Source organism: Danio rerio, chromosome 7 (assembly GCF_052040795.2).
Source record: "Danio rerio strain M-AB ecotype USA chromosome 7, GRCz13ab, whole genome shotgun sequence".
NCBI classification, from domain to species: Eukaryota; Metazoa; Chordata; class Actinopteri; order Cypriniformes; family Danionidae; genus Danio; species Danio rerio.
The window spans coordinates 15115869-15132801 of NC_141027.1; the positions used below are offsets into that span (position 1 = coordinate 15115869).

At 37.5% G+C, this 16933-nt stretch overlaps 1 protein-coding gene and 1 long non-coding RNA gene across 11 annotated transcripts in view; one reads left to right on the forward strand and one right to left on the reverse strand.

The window, feature by feature from the left end:
* The window catches only part of akap13a (A-kinase anchoring protein 13a), a 96076-nt gene that overhangs the window by 34814 nt on the left and 44329 nt on the right, over positions 1 to 16933 (reverse strand). For 5 of the 10 annotated variants that reach the window (XM_087260643.1, XM_087260642.1, XM_087260647.1 and 2 more), the window contains 8 exons: positions 13952 to 14074; positions 12714 to 12753; positions 12517 to 12625; positions 5258 to 5420; positions 2714 to 2781; positions 2557 to 2611; positions 2314 to 2458; positions 784 to 887 (listed from right to left, as the gene is read on the reverse strand). In XM_087260643.1, the coding sequence (XP_087116769.1) occupies positions 784 to 887; positions 2314 to 2458; positions 2557 to 2611; positions 2714 to 2781; positions 5258 to 5420; positions 12517 to 12625; positions 12714 to 12753; positions 13952 to 14074 (807 nt within the window). The remainder of the gene's footprint in view (positions 1 to 783; positions 888 to 2313; positions 2459 to 2556; positions 2612 to 2713; positions 2782 to 5257; positions 5421 to 12516; positions 12626 to 12713; positions 12754 to 13951; positions 14075 to 16933) is intronic. The other 5 variants (XM_087260648.1, XM_087260646.1, XM_087260644.1 and 2 more) reach the window with 1 other exon arrangement.
* LOC147835936 (uncharacterized) lies at positions 1748 to 6060 on the forward strand. Its single transcript, XR_015495494.1, has 3 exons — positions 1748 to 3577; positions 4339 to 4418; positions 4532 to 6060. It is a non-coding gene; the product is annotated as an uncharacterized LOC147835936 (long non-coding RNA).

Here is a 16933-nt window from a genome sequence, read left to right on the forward strand (position 1 = left end):
AAAGATTGACTATTTATTTAATTTTTACTTATAAGAAATAATAAGAAAAAAAAAGACACAAGCCAAGACACAAAGATACACAAGACAAAATAACACAAAACAAATAACATTGAAAACCAGAAGAGCTCTGACTTCATTTATTCATCCATTCATTTTCCTTCAGCCTAGTCCATTGTTTATCAGCCAGGACTCGAATCAGCGACCTTTTTTCTGTGAGGCGACAATCCTAACCACTGAGCCACCCCCAATTGTTTTGTGTCTGGAAGGACTCATGTTTTTATGCATCCTAAAAGTCCACGCCCATACACATAGTGTGCATAGTTTCAATAAATATCTACATCTAGATGGGTAACGTGACAACTGGGTTAAAATACATATACCACACCTATATGTGTTGCTGAAAACAAACACAGACAAAGACAAACTGTGAGCATGCACGTAAAGTCTTCTTCAGCCCCCTGAGCAAAAAAACAGGACTTTAAAATATCTGACACATATAACTGTTCATGTGGTTCTTGTAAACAGTGCTAATGAACAGCACAAACTAAGCACTGTTACTATAGAATACACAAGACAAGATGCTCGCATAGATTTGAATGGGTAAAAATGTAACAGTCAATATGGCAAATGAAGCCCCGTCTTCAATCTTCACAGAATGATGATGAATAAGTGTGTTTTTGCGACAGCTTCATACTTCCCTTAACAATCTCAAGCAGTTTGAAGCTTCATAAAAGGCATGAAATCACATCTTATATACTAGAATAAAGAAATATGTCCGCTCACCTTCGTCTAGAGACTCATTGGACGCTGTGACCTTATTGGGTTTATGGAGCGAGTCTGTGGATTGAGATAGATACCGCCGACCACTAAGAGGCATGTCGTCAAACCTGCACAAAGAGGATGAGGCATTTTTGGTCATGACAGAAGGTCAGTGAAATCAAGTGCTTCGTACAGACACATCACTCACTTTAGGAGTCAGCAGCTAAAGAGTTAGCATTTTAATTTGTATTTTGAAAATGCAATACTACTAAAGGATTCCTATTTGTTCCTATTTATTATGTAGAGCTGCATGATATTAGAAAATTTCACAATGAAATATTTTGTTTACTGCAATATATATATTTATATACACACACACTACCTTACAAAAATCTTGTTGCCTATCCAATTTTTAGGATCAAGAAACAATAACTTGACTTCTAGTTGATCATTTGGTATCAGAAGTGGGTTATATGAAAGGCAAAGGCTTCTAGAATATGCCTAGACAAAAGTCTTGTCACTTAACAGAAATAATGTACATAGAATATAAAGTCGCAGTGGAAAAATAATGAATATTGTGTATGACTCCCATGAGCTTGAAGGACTGCATCCATACATCTCTGCAATGACTCAAATAACTGATTAATAAAGTCATCTGGAATGGCAAAGAAAGCATTCTTGTAGGACTCTCAGAGTTAATTAAGATTCTTTGACTTCATCTTCAATGCCTCCTCCATCTTACCCCAGACATGCTCAATAATGTTCATTTCTGGTGACTGGGCTGGCCAATTGGAGCACCTTGACCGTCTTTGCTTTCAGGAACTTTGATGTGGAGGTTAAAGTATGAGAAGGAGTGCTATCCTGCTGAAGAATTTGCCCTCTCCTGTGGTTTGTAATGTAATGAGCAGCACAAATGTCTTGCCATCCACTCTGCAGATCTCTTGCTCACCCCAATACTGAATGCAACCCCAAACCATGATTTTTCCTTCACCAAACTTGATGATTTCTGTGAGAATGTGGGTTCCAATAGGTATTTTGCAGTACTTGTGATGATTTAGAAAAAGTTTAACAGATGATTAATTGGAAAAATTTACCTTCTGCCACTTTTCCAAATGATCAAGTCAAGTCTAGAAGTTCAAGGTCTTACAACTGGGCTTGACGACAAGACTTTTATCAGGTAGTGTGTGTGTATATATTTTTTGTATATTAAGTTTGAATAGCTCTATTTGGAAATTTTCATTAACCTAGATTGACTAGTCCTTTTCTATGCAATGGATCTGCATAAATTATAATAAATTAACATAAATAAATAAATAGTGCTTTATGGTTTACTGGGGAATCTAACAGTATTCAAATAAAGAAATTAAACAATTACATGTAAAATATCATGAGCAACATTATATAGATAGAAACAATATATATATATAAAAATATATATTTCAATCTTTAATAAACAATCTAATCCTGCAATGTGACAATTGCAGATACACACATTGCGGTATCGATATTGTTCAGCTCTATTAGTCTACACGGTGTAACTGAGTAGGTACTAACATTGCAATATTGTTGATGGACATGCTTTTGGAGAGGTTGCTGCTGTGGAAGGGCATAATACTAGTGGGTCGCCTGGATGGAATGATCACAGAATGTTCCTCTGGAGAAAAGATAGCAGACCAGGGTCTCTCCCGAAGCGTGGATGCTACAAAAAAAATCATATAAGTAATATTCAGATTGGCTGATGTCAATAATATGAGTATGAAAAGAGAAATAAAGCTAACGGTTTATAAACAAACATACATTTTGTTCGTAGAGTGACGACAGGCATGGTGGTGGACTCTGGTATTGCAAACTGCTATTTATGAAACAAAGAAAGAAAGAGAATACAATAAAAATATAATTCTGGATGTGCAAATGACATAATATGACATTTTAGAAGAAAAAAAAATCAGCAAACCTTCATTCTGCTTTTGAGGCAAATAGGGATGTTTTCTCTACAACTCTTATGAACTCTGATATTGCAATCTGTAGAAAAGCATGCAAGTAAAATACATTAGGAAGTGCTTTTTCTGCAATACGCAACATAAATATTACATTATTAATCATTCATATCATATCAATCATATTCATTTTGCTACCAAAGCATATGCACATCGTCTTCTGAGTGCAAAGATGTACTTTTTTTGTTGTTGTATATGACCAAACGCAATGGTTTGATTTACTTTTAATGGAAGTCATTGTGTTTGCTATTCTGGCTCATGGTCAAAGTGGTAAAGAGAGTTGGGTTTAGGGTTAGGAAGTTTTCCAGTCAGGAAACTCCACCAAGCACACAAATTAAATCCCGGGAACATGCCAACGAGCTCTGGAAATACAGATTTGTCTTAAAGAGCAAGACTTAAGGAAGAAAAACCACATCATCATATGGTTCCTGGAGAAAATACTGTATTCACAAACACTTTCAAACCTCAAATAAAAAAAAAGTATTTGTTTAATGGATGAGCGTCAGACAGATAGATAGACAGATAGGACAATGGAATAGATAGAATTCTATATAGATAGCTAGAATTATAGATAGATCCATGGATGGAGTGCTAGAATGCTAGACGGAACACTAGATATATAGACATACAGACAGACAGACAGACAGACAGACAAACAGACAAAATGATATAGACAAACAGACAGACAGACAGACAAACAAATAGAACGATACAATACTGGATAGAACGTTATATTAAATGGCTAGAAAAATAGATAGAATGATAGAAAGCTAGGTCAATAGATAGACGCACAGACAGACAGACAGACAGAAAGACAAATAGTACGCTGGCTAGAATGTTGGACAGATAAGATAGATAGCTAGAACGGAAGATAGAATGATAGATAGAACACTAGATAGATAGATCACTAGATAGAACACCAGACAGAAAGACAGGCAGTCAGAATGATAGAACGCTAGATAAAATGACGGACGGACGGACGGACAGACAGACAGACAGACAGACAGATGGACAGACAGACAGACAGACAGACAGACAGATGGACAGACAGACGGATGGACGGATAGATAATTAAACAGACAGGAAAGATGGATAAATAGACGGATAGATAGATAGATAGATAGATAGATAGATAGATAGATAGATAGATAGATAGATAGATAGATAGATAGATAGATAGATAGATAGATAGATAGATAGATAGATAGACACACAGACAGACAAAATGATACAGACAGACTGATAGATAGACATGACGATAGAACGTTTGGTAGAATGCTAGACAGATAGATAGCTAGAACAATAGATAGAACGCTAGAAAGATAGAATGCTAGACAGAACACTAGACAGACAGACAGGCAGAATGCTAGATAGAATGCTTGATAGATATAATGCCAGACGGACGGACGGAGGGACGAACAGACAGACATACGGACAGACTGAACGTGAGATAGAATGCTATATAGAAAGATAACTAGAACAGTAGATAGAAAAATGGACAGAGCGCTAGAAAGACAGAATGCTAAAAAGACAGGTAGACAGACAGGTAGAATACTAGTTAGAAGGCTAGATGGAGTGCTAGATGGATAGACAGACAGATAGACGGATGGATGGATGGATGGATGGATGGATGGATGGATGGATGGACAGATAGACATACATGTATGGATGGATGGGCGGACAGATATATACACACACACACACACACACACACACACACACACACACACACACACAGACACATGCTAGACAGATAGTTAGCTAGAACAAAACAGAACGGACGGACAGACAGACAGACAGACAGACAGACAGACAGACAGACAGACAGACAGACAGACAGACAGACAGACAGACAGGTAGATAGACAGATAGACGGATAGATGGATAGATAGATAGATAGATAGATAGATAGATAGATAGATAGATAGATAGATAGATAGATAGATAGATAGATAGATAGATAGATAGATAGAGCACTAAATAGAAAGAACAATTGAACAAGACAGAAAGACTGTCTACAGATAAACATACAGACAAAATTATATACTGTACAGATAGATGGATATACAGACATGCATAAAGATAGAATGATAGATAGATTTTATTTAGAGGGCTGTTATACATGCGATATCAGAAAAGAGAAATTTAAAACAAATAGAGAGGGGAATAAGAACAAAACAATGCAGACAAAACTTCTCCCCGGATGAATCAGTTTGTGTTTTAAGCAGCTCCATGAGGAAGTGAATGATGCTACCAGAACAGCTTCCTATTTTTTGAGCAATGACTCTTTTGAAATGCGTGACACAACAGTTCTGACATCTTTAAACCCCCTTTCAAAAGTGTTTTTCTCCTCTTTAGTCATACATAACATCAAAGATCCACTTCATTTAAACATTATATTTGTCCCACATCATTCGAGGTTCAGTAAGCACCCATTAGGTCAACATGAAATCTAGAAATCTAGTATCTAGTATAAAAACTTAAGATTTTAAGATGCTTACTTGTGCAGTGGACAGCATCTTTAGTGTTGAGCGTTTTATTGCACTGCTGACACAAAGCCGGATGCAGAGAGTTTACTGCGGTAAACAGGTGCCCATTCACTGATTTCTTCTCTCTCTCTTTGGGCTCTCTGTCTTTTTCGCGATTCTTTTCCTTTTCTTTTTCCTGTGTCAAAAAAGTAATAAGACATATTACAATAGCTGACACTGGTCAACACTTAGGCCCAATCCTAATTCTATTTTTGTACCCCTACCGCTTGGCCCTTGAAACAGAGTGTGAAGGGCTTCAAAATTTACCCCTAAGAAATGGTACAGCACAACAACACCCACACACGTCATCACAGTCTCTTACTTCATATAAGATTAACGATGGTGACTGCTGTAGTTATTCTAGTTGTGTTATTTTTTTGGTATTTATGTTGCAGATGTGGCCGATCAGATACATAATTATTTTGCTTTATTTAACAAATAATACACCATCAGCCTCTCCTTTCTAGAAAAGACTGGATGGTCTGTCTGTAATCCGATTCCAAGATATTTACGGCAAGAAAAGAATCCGCTTGGAAATGGACAGAAACATGCTCAAGCTCCTATACGCTTCTTGCTTAAGACTTATGCTTTTAATCTAAACCTTTATTCCCTCTGTGAGTTTAATCAGATGTTTTTGCAACAAGTCTCTTGCTCGCATATTAATATTATTGTTTAAATCCTCCTGCAATCAATGTTAAACTCTAACTCAGCTAACAAGACTGTAGATACTTCATGTTTGATGTCTCTGGGAAGCTAATCTAGTGTACTGAACGTTCGTTTACTTCTTATGTTAATATGTGTGCAACATATTAACATTTTAACATACAATCTTCAACAGCAGTCATCCAGAATGCATATGCAAATCAGCAAGCTTCCCAACAAAGTCCCATAAAACTTCCTATGGGAAAATAACTTTCTTATTGGTCAACCTGAGGGTGTTAGAAGACCACTCTTATAAAAGCTGGTGACTTAGGGTGCTTTTACACCTGTGAATCAATTCATTTGTTCCGAAATAGAGATTACAATTGTTACATTGTTGCTCTTTGCCCTTGGAGCGGTTCGCTTTCACACTGCAAAGTTTCTAATCGGACCAAAAGAGCTAAAACAAGTCACGTAAGAGTAAACTCTCTTCACGTTGGTCAGAGTGTCAGGGTTTATATTTCACACCTACAAAAGTGTAGGTGTGAAAGCACTCTAAGGCCGGCCCCCAGAGAACACTGGAGAACTCCAGAAGAAGGAGAACCGACACAGTCCCAAAGAGAAAGAGTTGTTCCATTCCAGCTCAGGACAGCTTCTCTTTAGGTCGAGAAAACAGACTCAAACTTTCCATCTCTGATACCTTTCTTTCTTTTCCATCAAGAGTTAGTCTAGTTAAGTTTTATACGCTGCAGAAGACAACACACGACTAGTCATTTTGCTGCCTAACAAACTTGAAATGACAGACTCAACCCCACAGGACAAACAGCCGGCCACCAACTAACCACGTAGGAACATTAGTTTAACAGAAAGAGTCCTTCACATCACACAAGGAATGAAAGTAACGCCTCCAGATTACCACTGAACTGCTGTAAATTAAATGTAACCCTAAAGAAACAATCAAAGGGTTAAATTGATTATTTTTGGTTCGCTTGGTTTGGTTTTACAAAATTTGACGTTTTACATCAATACACTCTCTCAAAGTCTTATTTTTCCTTCTTTACCCTCCTCTACAACCTTTATGAATGTGTGTTTGTGTTAGTTTCTGTTAGATTATTCAATAAAGTTTAATTTTGTATAAAGGAGGTGCCTGTGCATACTTCTAAATCTAATGTCTTAAACTTCAATCTTGTTACCCTGCTTAAACATAACTGGGGTTTTATTTTTGATAGCAATAGCCGTAGTTGAAGTCTACTGGAAGTTTTGTTTGTTCGGATTTAAAGAGTCGGCTCTTTTGAAGTCCCCTTCAAATTAATCTTTAATTCACTTTCAGCTAATTCAACACATTTATCTGCAGGAAATTACTGAAGGCATCGATATCATGTTATCATAATAATATAATGTGGCAATAAGATCATAACTGTACTGTGCATTTACACTATGGCTATATTAATCTATGTGAACTCGCACATCTAGCCCTTCCCCTAAACCCTATGCCTTCAAGCTAAAAAGAATTGGGACAGCCCTACCCCTTCAGGTGAATGCGCAAATCGAGGACTAGGGGTAAGGGAAAGGTGCAGACTTGGGATTGGGTCTTAATACGCAGAGTACAGTTCATTGCCATCAGTTGAAACCTATTAACCAGCAGCTAGCTCTCTGCAACTTTCACATGGTCCCCCACTGAAACCAGGTAGGGTTGCGCCTGGTCAGTACCTGGATGGGAGACCACATGGGAAAACTAGGTTGCTGCAGGAAGTCGTGTTAGTGAGGCCAGCAAAGGGCGCTCAACCTGAAATCTGTGTGGGTCCTAATGCTCCAGTATAGTGAAGGGGACTCTATACTGCTCAGTGAGCATCGTCTTTCGGATGAGACCTTACACCAAGGTCCTGACTCTCTGTGGTCATGAAAAATCCCTGGATGTCCTTCGAAAAAGATGTTACACCAGTGAGATTGTTACACTGAGGTTCTGACAATCTGTGGTCATGAAAAATCCCAGGATGTCCTTCGAAAAAGAGCAGGGTTTAACCCCACCATCCTGGCCAAATTTGCCCACTGGCATTTTTCCATCATGTCCACCTAATCATCCCTATATCATAATTGGCATTATCACGGTCTCCTCTCCACCAATCAGCTGGTGTGTGGTGTGCAGTCTGGCGCAATATGGCTGCCGTTGTGTCATCCAGGTGGATGCTACACAATGGTGGTGGATGAGAAGATTCCCCCAATGTGTAAAGCGCTTTGAGTGTCCAGAAATGCGCGATATAAATGTAAGAAATTATTATTATTATTAACCTAAACTGAACATCATTTACTGTAATTGCATTTCTGCGAAACAAATTAATGTTTCATAAGAGTAAATGCAAGTTCCTATAATATACAGGGCAAACTTATGCACCATTGGATCTGTAGTTAATGAGTATGCAAAATAAAACTGACAACAATACAAGAAGTGTTAATGATTTCATGCAGCAGAAAAGAAATGCAATGACGATTTCATATGGACCACATTTTCATTTTCACAGTGTTGCACGCAAACATCCTCTCAATTGTTGTTAAGTTCTCCAGTAACAAAGTTCAGCTTCCTACTTGTAAAAATAGGACTAAAGTTACAGTAAGCCACTTCAATAGAATTGCTTTTTGCAATAAAAACCTTTATCATAGATAGATACCTTTATTTAAATTTCAATCATGATGAGCATTCAAAACATGATAATTATTTTAAGTGTGCATCTTATTTAAAACACACTAGGTATACTACTAGAAATGCATTTAAAGACAATCACTATGATCATCCAGCACAACAAGCAAGTAATTGACAATAAGCGACTTGAATAGAATTGTTTTTTGCAATAAAACCCCTACTTGAATACTGTAGAATACTATTAGAAATGCGTTTAAAAGACAATCACTGTGACCATAAAGCACAATGAGCAATGTTTCCATTGTTAGGCAACTAAGGAGTTAACCATATCTGAAACTGTAAATATCAAGAAGTGACAAGAGAGAAAAAAAAGAAGGTCAACAGAAACCAGAGGAAGTGGCTGAGTTTCAGCTTACCTCTTCTACCTTCAAGGTTTTCACCTTCTGATAGCGGCCCTGTACCTCGCAAAACTTTCGATACAGCATTACTGTAGGAGGCAGATGGCCTTGGCAAGACTCTCAACAACACAAGACATTTAGCATCAACTTAGACTGGGGAGGAAGTGATCCAGCTCAAGCTGGGAGGTGCTGTGACTCTCGCTTCCTCTTTTTATCACACTCTTGCTGCTGGTTTCAGAACAGCAAAGTGCTGACGAAATCTGAACACGTTGAGAGATATGCAAGTCTTTTTGTTTTGGTTAATCAGAACAATTGCAAAACTTTCAGAGTAAACTTTTAGTTTTTAAAGGGCACCTATCATGCAAAATCATAGGTTGGAAGATGTTTGGAGAACATTCAAATCCAAGTCCGAGGCCATGATGCTCCACCGGAAAAAGGTGATTTGCCATCTCCAGGTTGGAGGAAAGTCCTTACCCCACGTGGAGGAGTTCAAGTATCTCGGGGTTTGTTCACGAGTGAGGGAAGGATGGAACGTGAGATTGACAGGGGGACTGGTGCAGCGGCAGCAGTAATGCGGTCAATGTACAGGTCCATTGTGGTAAAGAAGGAGCTGAGCCAAAAGGCTTATTTACATAAGCTTTGGGTCATGACCGAACAGATGAGATCTTGAATACAATCGGCCGAAATGAGTTTCTTTCGAAGGGTGGTAGGGCGCACTCTTATGGATAGGGTGAGGAGCTCTGACACTCAGGAGGAGCTTGGAGTAGAGCTGCTGCTCCTCCACATCAAGAGAAGTCAGCTGAGGTGGCTCTGGCATCTGTTTCAGATGCCTCCTGGACGCCTACCTAGAGAGGTGTTCCAGGTATGTCCCACCGGGAGGAGGCCTCGGGGTAGACCCAGGACATGCTGGAGGGACTATGTCTCTCGGCTGGCCTGGGAACGCCTCGGGATCCTCCTGGAGGAGCTGGAGGAAGTGTCTGGGGAGAGGGAAGTCGGGATTCTCTCCTAGGACAATGTGATAGAGCAGTGCTTGTTTCCCCTGCCCACTGATATTAACTGATAGGCACATATTAGGATAATAACACCTATAATCGTAACATGATTTGAAAAGAAACTTGGATTAAATGATCTGTTCCAATTTTCTGTGATCCAAGTAAGTGCTACACTTTGCAATTTTTAATAGCATTTTAAACTACAGTATACTTTCTGAGCTATGTAATTCATAAACCCTTTTCATATTTCTTGGTTTTTCAGTAGCAAAAGTCATACTAGTTGGGAAAACAGTGAATAGGAGAGTATAACAAATACATTTTTACAATCCTATTTTCTGAAATAATAAAAGAAAAACTCCACTATAATGTTTGAAAGACTTTCAGAAAAAGGAAAAAATAGTGTGATAATGATAGTAGCAGCCAGAAGAAAGAACAGCATCAAATCTACTGTCCTGTCCCATAGAAGCTGCATTTGAAACACCTCAAATTAGTGGTGATTTTTTTTTTTTTGCTCAATTTGCTTTTGATTATATGTTATTGTCAATAATTTATGATATTCATCTATGTGAAGACACTGATCATGTTAATGATTTCTCACAATAGTTGTCAACAATGATTTGTAAGTAGGAAACTGAGAAATATCAATATGTAGCACTTTATTTCTTTAAATCTCTGCAAGTATTTACATTTTTAAATGATCACTTCTACAATATTTTCACTAGCCACTAACAATTTTTAACAAATCATGCACTACGTTGTTCCATGTTTGTACAGACTATCCATTGTTTAACATAAATTTTCAGATTTTGCTGAAATTATCACAAAATCTACAGCATTTTTAACATAGCCTACACTCTTCTAACCATTGTAGTTGTCCCAATTTTGACATTGGAGAGAGTTGAGATTAAATCCGTTCTTGTCTTTAAGCACAGTTTTGCTTTCCAATCTGAAAATGCGATGTTTTTCTTAAAAATGGAATGTGTAGCTCTAAATGAGGCTTCAGTTGCTTTTGGGGGCTTAATCACAACTGAAATCTAAAACTTTTGGCTGCCACTTGTGCTGCGACAAGGACGTAAGAAGCATCAATGGTACATCAAAGGAACACACACGGGTACACGTTGTGTCACACCAAAGACTATAGACTTCTTAAAGGCACTTTGGTCACACTAATTCTAAACTTTTATTTCTAAACAACTTTGAGGGATACGGACACCATCGGCAATGTTAGGCGTGCCGAATAATGGGTTTTATTTTCGTATTAGTGATTGTGATAGCGAATTGTTCTTTTTAACTGTATCTTCTAAGTGAACCGGTTAAAAAACTTTTCACGTCTCCAGTAAGCACTCTTATCCACAAACTACTGACTTTTTAACAGGCCTAATTCTCTCTCTGACTTGAAATAAACCAATATATAATGAGGTTTTTAGTTATTAGAACAGTACACTGTGATCAGATTTGAAAAGTGGTGAACCGGTAATGCTGCACATGCATGATTCAGTGAAACACACACAAACAGTACATGACAGCCTGCTGTGACTGAACTAAACTTGAATAAACTGCATCATGGGCTGAAAGGATCTGGCAAAAAAAAACATACATTTATTTCATAACAGAATTGTAATAGAGTTAAGTGAATCATGATACAGTTGGGTTGCAAAACGTAATTATAAGGAACTTTTTAGATCATGGTGATGTTTTAACAGACGGAAATTATGATTGTTGACCACAAATGTTTGGTATGTTCAGTCTTAACATGGGAGGATTGTCACAAAAGATACGGTTTGTGTTAAAGATCTGAACTTTCCATCACTACAGTGTATCTAACCTCAGAAGCAGCCTTGCACACATATTGTACTAAGAGCAGCTATCTTGTGAGCGGTCGTATTTGAATTTGAAGATGGGTAGTGGTAGATGATAGTGGTTATGTGTCCTCTGAATACATACAAAAAAGATACAAAAAAGATACAAAAAAAAAGTATCTTTAGTTTTAGTTATATAATATTTATTCTAATGATTCTGGATCTTGCACCTAGAAAATATCCTTATTTAGAAAAAAAAAACCTAAAAATAATACCGAAACTAATATAAACTAAACTTAAACTAAGCAGTTTCAAAATATAAAAACGAATAAAAACTAGTAAATCTGCCTCTAAAAATAAATTAAAACTAACTGGATTTAAAAACAAAAAGTCAAAACTACAATAAAAACTAAAACTATTGAAAAACCTAAAACTATTAGAACCTTGTTACATCTTTGCTGTTTGTAAATAAAGCACTGTTCCTTTAAATGGGTAAAATGCTGATCTAACAGCAAATGATGAAACATCATTGTGCCTCCTTCCCCAGTCTTTTTTCCTCTGATGACCAGAAGACCCTGTTTTAACCCCTAGCACAATTTATTTCAACAGTGGTCAATATTCGATAAATTCCTTTCTTGCATTCGACTGACGAAGTGATAATTCACACTCAGTCATCAGTATGAATGAATCAGATTATCTAATCACTCATGCTGGAGAGGAAATGACTAATAAAACAGTAAAAAAAAAAATATTGATGTTGACTTACTCGTGCTTTCTTGTACATTTTGTTCTTCAGGTAGCTGAACGTCCGGCTCACTTTGGTAGAACTTTTCTCAAAATCTCCTCTTAAAGGTCCCGGTTCCTCCTCTGTAATGCTTTTTTAAGGATTGAAAGAAACGAGTTATTGTAACAAATATGAATCATTTTCAGCAATGACACAATGAAATAAAATATCGATGTTACCTGTATCCCATATTACCAGCAGTGCTGAATGACGTCATGCCTGTAAGTACAACGATTGAGTCAAATGCACATCACCGACAACAAACACTCATGACAGAGCCTGATTTACGTACACATGCAAAACCGTCTGCAAACAGATTGTGCGTTTGACTCAACGACTACTACTCATCTAAAGTAATATGACTCCCAGAGCCAAGGGTGTAGATTTGCTCTTGACATTGGTGGGGACATACATCCATAGCACATTCATAGACAGCACAAAATCTCTATCATGCTTTTAAAAACATGAATAAAGGACCGAAACACTTCATAATACGAATAACAATTAATGAAACACGTCCCATGCTGCAAAAGTCAGTTTACATTCTACTGCAATCTGGCTTTGAGAATGTATGAATGTAGAGTAATTTAAAAATAGATGTGATGAACTTGATATTATTACATAAATCTTGTTCTTATTTGTTTTCTATATGTTTATCTAATAAATATCAATGACAAAGTTTATTAGTTCATTTAAGTTAAAACAGGCATGCCCAAACTTGGTCCTGGAGGACCGGTGTCCTGCAAAGTTTAGTTCCAACCCCAATCAGGCACACCTCGGCGAGCTAATCAAGCTCTTACTAGGCTTTCTAAAAACATCATTGCAGGTGTGTTGCGGCAAGTTGGAGCTAAAATCTGCAGGACACTGGCCCTCCAGGACCAAGTTTGGACACCCCTGGGTTACAATAATATAAGAAAAATGCACGGAAATGTTATATACAATCAGAATACATAAATCTCTCTGCCTAAATACTTGCTTGAGTGTATTTCAGATTGCTTTATATATTATTTATTTAATAAGGTGTTACTCATCTTTGCCTGTTCAATGTATTTTAATCTTTCTCCTTCCATTTAAAATGATTAAATAGAAGTAAATGATCCATAATGTTGATGTGAATATTGTTTAGCGACACAAAATCTCATCAAAACACCACATAGTATAGATAAAACATTATTGAAATGAAATAAAATACATTCATAATATAAAAGTGTCTGTTTTGTCCACAAGTAGCATGAGTTTGACTCCTTAATTAACAATAGCATGGTGATTTAAAATGATTAAAAAACTGGAGTAATAGCGCTAACAAAAGCTAGCATAACAAAAGCGGCTAGCATATTTCAGATCATCTCTACTTCTACTGTAATTTACAGTAACATCTAGGGACAACATGCTACTATTCATTTACTATTTAACTTACTTATGATGTCCTCCTCATCACTAGATGAAGAGCTGACAGTAATGACACTTTTAGATTTGGGGAGAATCGGTGAGAGGTTGAAGGTAAAAGAGATCCGTCTCTTTCTCCGAATCCTTCCTATTGCTGGACGGACGCATTGGGGACGGAAAAATCAGAGCAAGTGCTTATTAAAGCAAAATATTTAGGGGTCTAAGAAACGGGTGGAGGACAACAAATACAAACCAGACTAAGAAAACAAATGATGCAATACTGCATCACCTACAGCTAAAGCCAGAATTATTAGCCCTAATGTGAATTTTTTTCTTCTTTTTCAAATGTTTCGCAAGTGATGCTTAATGGAGCAAGGTTTTTTTTGCAACCCAAGCTCATTCTGAAAACATAGTCCCACGGATGTTTCTGGAGACAGCGGAATACGTCCCAGGGGGTACGTAAGGCCGTGTTTATTTTTTTCAAGCAAACGCTGCGGGGCAGTGTGACGCTGTTCCCTTTTGCGCTTGCCTTACCTCCTTGTGGAGGGCTTCCCCGCTGCAACCCGTTTGTCAACTCAGCTCACCGTGTACGTCGGCAGGCTCGAGATGCAGAGAGGAGTTGACCACGGCGATCGGTTTCGAGTCCGGGGAAGAGCAGTTCCAGCAATCAGGTAAGACAAAAACAGAATCCCAAAAATTAACTGAACGAGTTTCGTGACAGGGTGAGAACGCGGTAAAATCCAAAAACGCGGTAGAGAAAAAAAAATAAAAAAAATCGGGGCTTTTATTTTTTTTAACGGCTTTTTGTAAACTGTTGCTCGGGTTTAGGGAAGCGAGCGGGCAGGCGGGTCGATCGGTAAAATTGGTTGGGTTTGGGGAAGGAGGGTCGGCCGATTGGCCGGTCGCGCAGTCAATCATCCGGTCAGTCGGACAGCGGCCTCCGGTGGGTTCACGCGAGAACAGCGCAGGCGTGAACCACACTCGCGAGAGGCGTCTGAGGTGCAAAAAGTGCACAACAGCGGCCTCTCGCAGATTTGCGAAAACATAAACTGCAGCCGTACGTACCCGCCGGGACGTATTCCGCGGTCTCCAGAAACGTCCGCGGGACTATGTTTCCACAATGAGCCCGGGTTGATTTTTTGACAGTATTTCAAATAATATTTTTTCTTATGGAAAAAAGTCCTATTTGTTTTATTTCAGCTAGAAAAAAAGAATAAATAAAAATAGAATAAAAGCAGTTTTAATTTTTTAATTTAAAGGTCAATATGATTACCCCCCTTTAGCTTTGTCCACAGAAGAAACCATCATTATATGACTTGCGCAATTACTCTAACTTGCTTAATTAACCTAGTTAAGCCTTTGAATGTCACTTTAAGCTGAATAGAAGTGTCTTAAAAAATATTTAGTAAAATATTATTTACTGTCATGATGGCAAAGTCTAGATCAGTTATTAGAAATGAGTTATTAAAACTATTATGTTTAGATATGTGTTGAAAAAAAACCGTTTGTTTCTTAAACAGAAATTAGGGAAAAAATAAACAGGGGGGCTAGTAATTTAGGAGGACTAATAATTCTGACTTCAACTATACCGTACATGTAAACAAACTCTGGCTGTTTCTCAATATGTGTTCTTCAGCATTCTTGCATCCTCGTGTAACATCATCATCAACTGCCAAAGTTCAGTTTCAATACTCAAGACTGCAAGAATGGCAGACACGTGAAGGTTCCCGGACGTGTTCTTGATATCTAGGACGCATTGATGCAGACTTCAAAACTCACTCGAGAAGTCCCAGAAGTCATTGCGGCCTAATCAAGGAGGTAGGAAGCGCAGCATTTAATATATTTATTATTAAAGTTCAGAAAATTAGCTCGTCTCAGTAGTTTCCCTAAATGAAACGTTGAAAGCAAACATTAATATGAAAATCTCAATAAAGGCATAAGCACATTAAGGGTGTTTATTTGCTGAAGTTCATATTAAAATCTGTTTAATTTGTATTGTGAAACATATATCTGTAAGGTCTTTATGCATTGTATATATTGTGAAAAGAGGAAAAAATAAATCATTGCATGAATGCTGTAATGTTTAATTAATGTCCTGTTAAAAATGTGTGAAGGTCATGTGACCATCAGGAAGAACGCAACATCTTATTTCTCACAGGACACGTTCTCTGTTCTTGCGGTCTGCCAAATTCGTTCATCCGAGGTAACTTGGCAAGACCGGTCTTTACAAGAAAGCAAGTTCGTTCTCTGCATTCTTGGAACTGAGAAACAGCCAGTGAGAGGGGAGTTAAGTTTAAGACAAATTTAGGGCTGATTCTTTGATTCAAAGGCAACAAGATCTGAAATTGCCTCCAAATTGACAATTTGCTAGGGCTGAATGGCAAATCAACATAAAATTCACATTTTCCATTTAGCAAAATCTGCAATTATCTTGCACATGTGACAAAGTGAAAGTGATCTGATCAGTAGTAAATCTCCTCCATAAGGCTAGAGGGCTCTCTTTCTCTCTCTCTCTCTCTCTCTCTCTTTCGCGAGTTGCAAGTAACAACCAAATATGCCCTGTAGAAACCTAAGAAATACCATTTAATAGACCCTTTTCACATTTCCAGGTTTCTCAGTAGCGGAAGTCGTCAAAGTTGGGTAAACTTAGAGCACAGTGAGTGGAAGAATACAACAAATATTTTCTACAATCTTATTTGCTGAAATCATAAAAGAAAAAAAAACTGTGTGAGACTGAAATTGTAGCCAGAAAAGAAAACAAAGCCAAAATTACTTTGCTGTCCATAGACACTGCATTAGGAACTGTGTCATAAGCAGTAATTTGCTTTGTTTTTTTAATTATTTGCAAAGGTGATATAATACATTCATGAATAAACATAAATAACTTATTTTTAAAATCTAAATATTAAAAACATATGGATTTAGATATGCTTGAAGAGACTTGTGAAAAAGGGTCCATGGGAAATCACTATAGCGTTTGTAGGATAAACAGAAGATTAAACTGCTTTTGTGT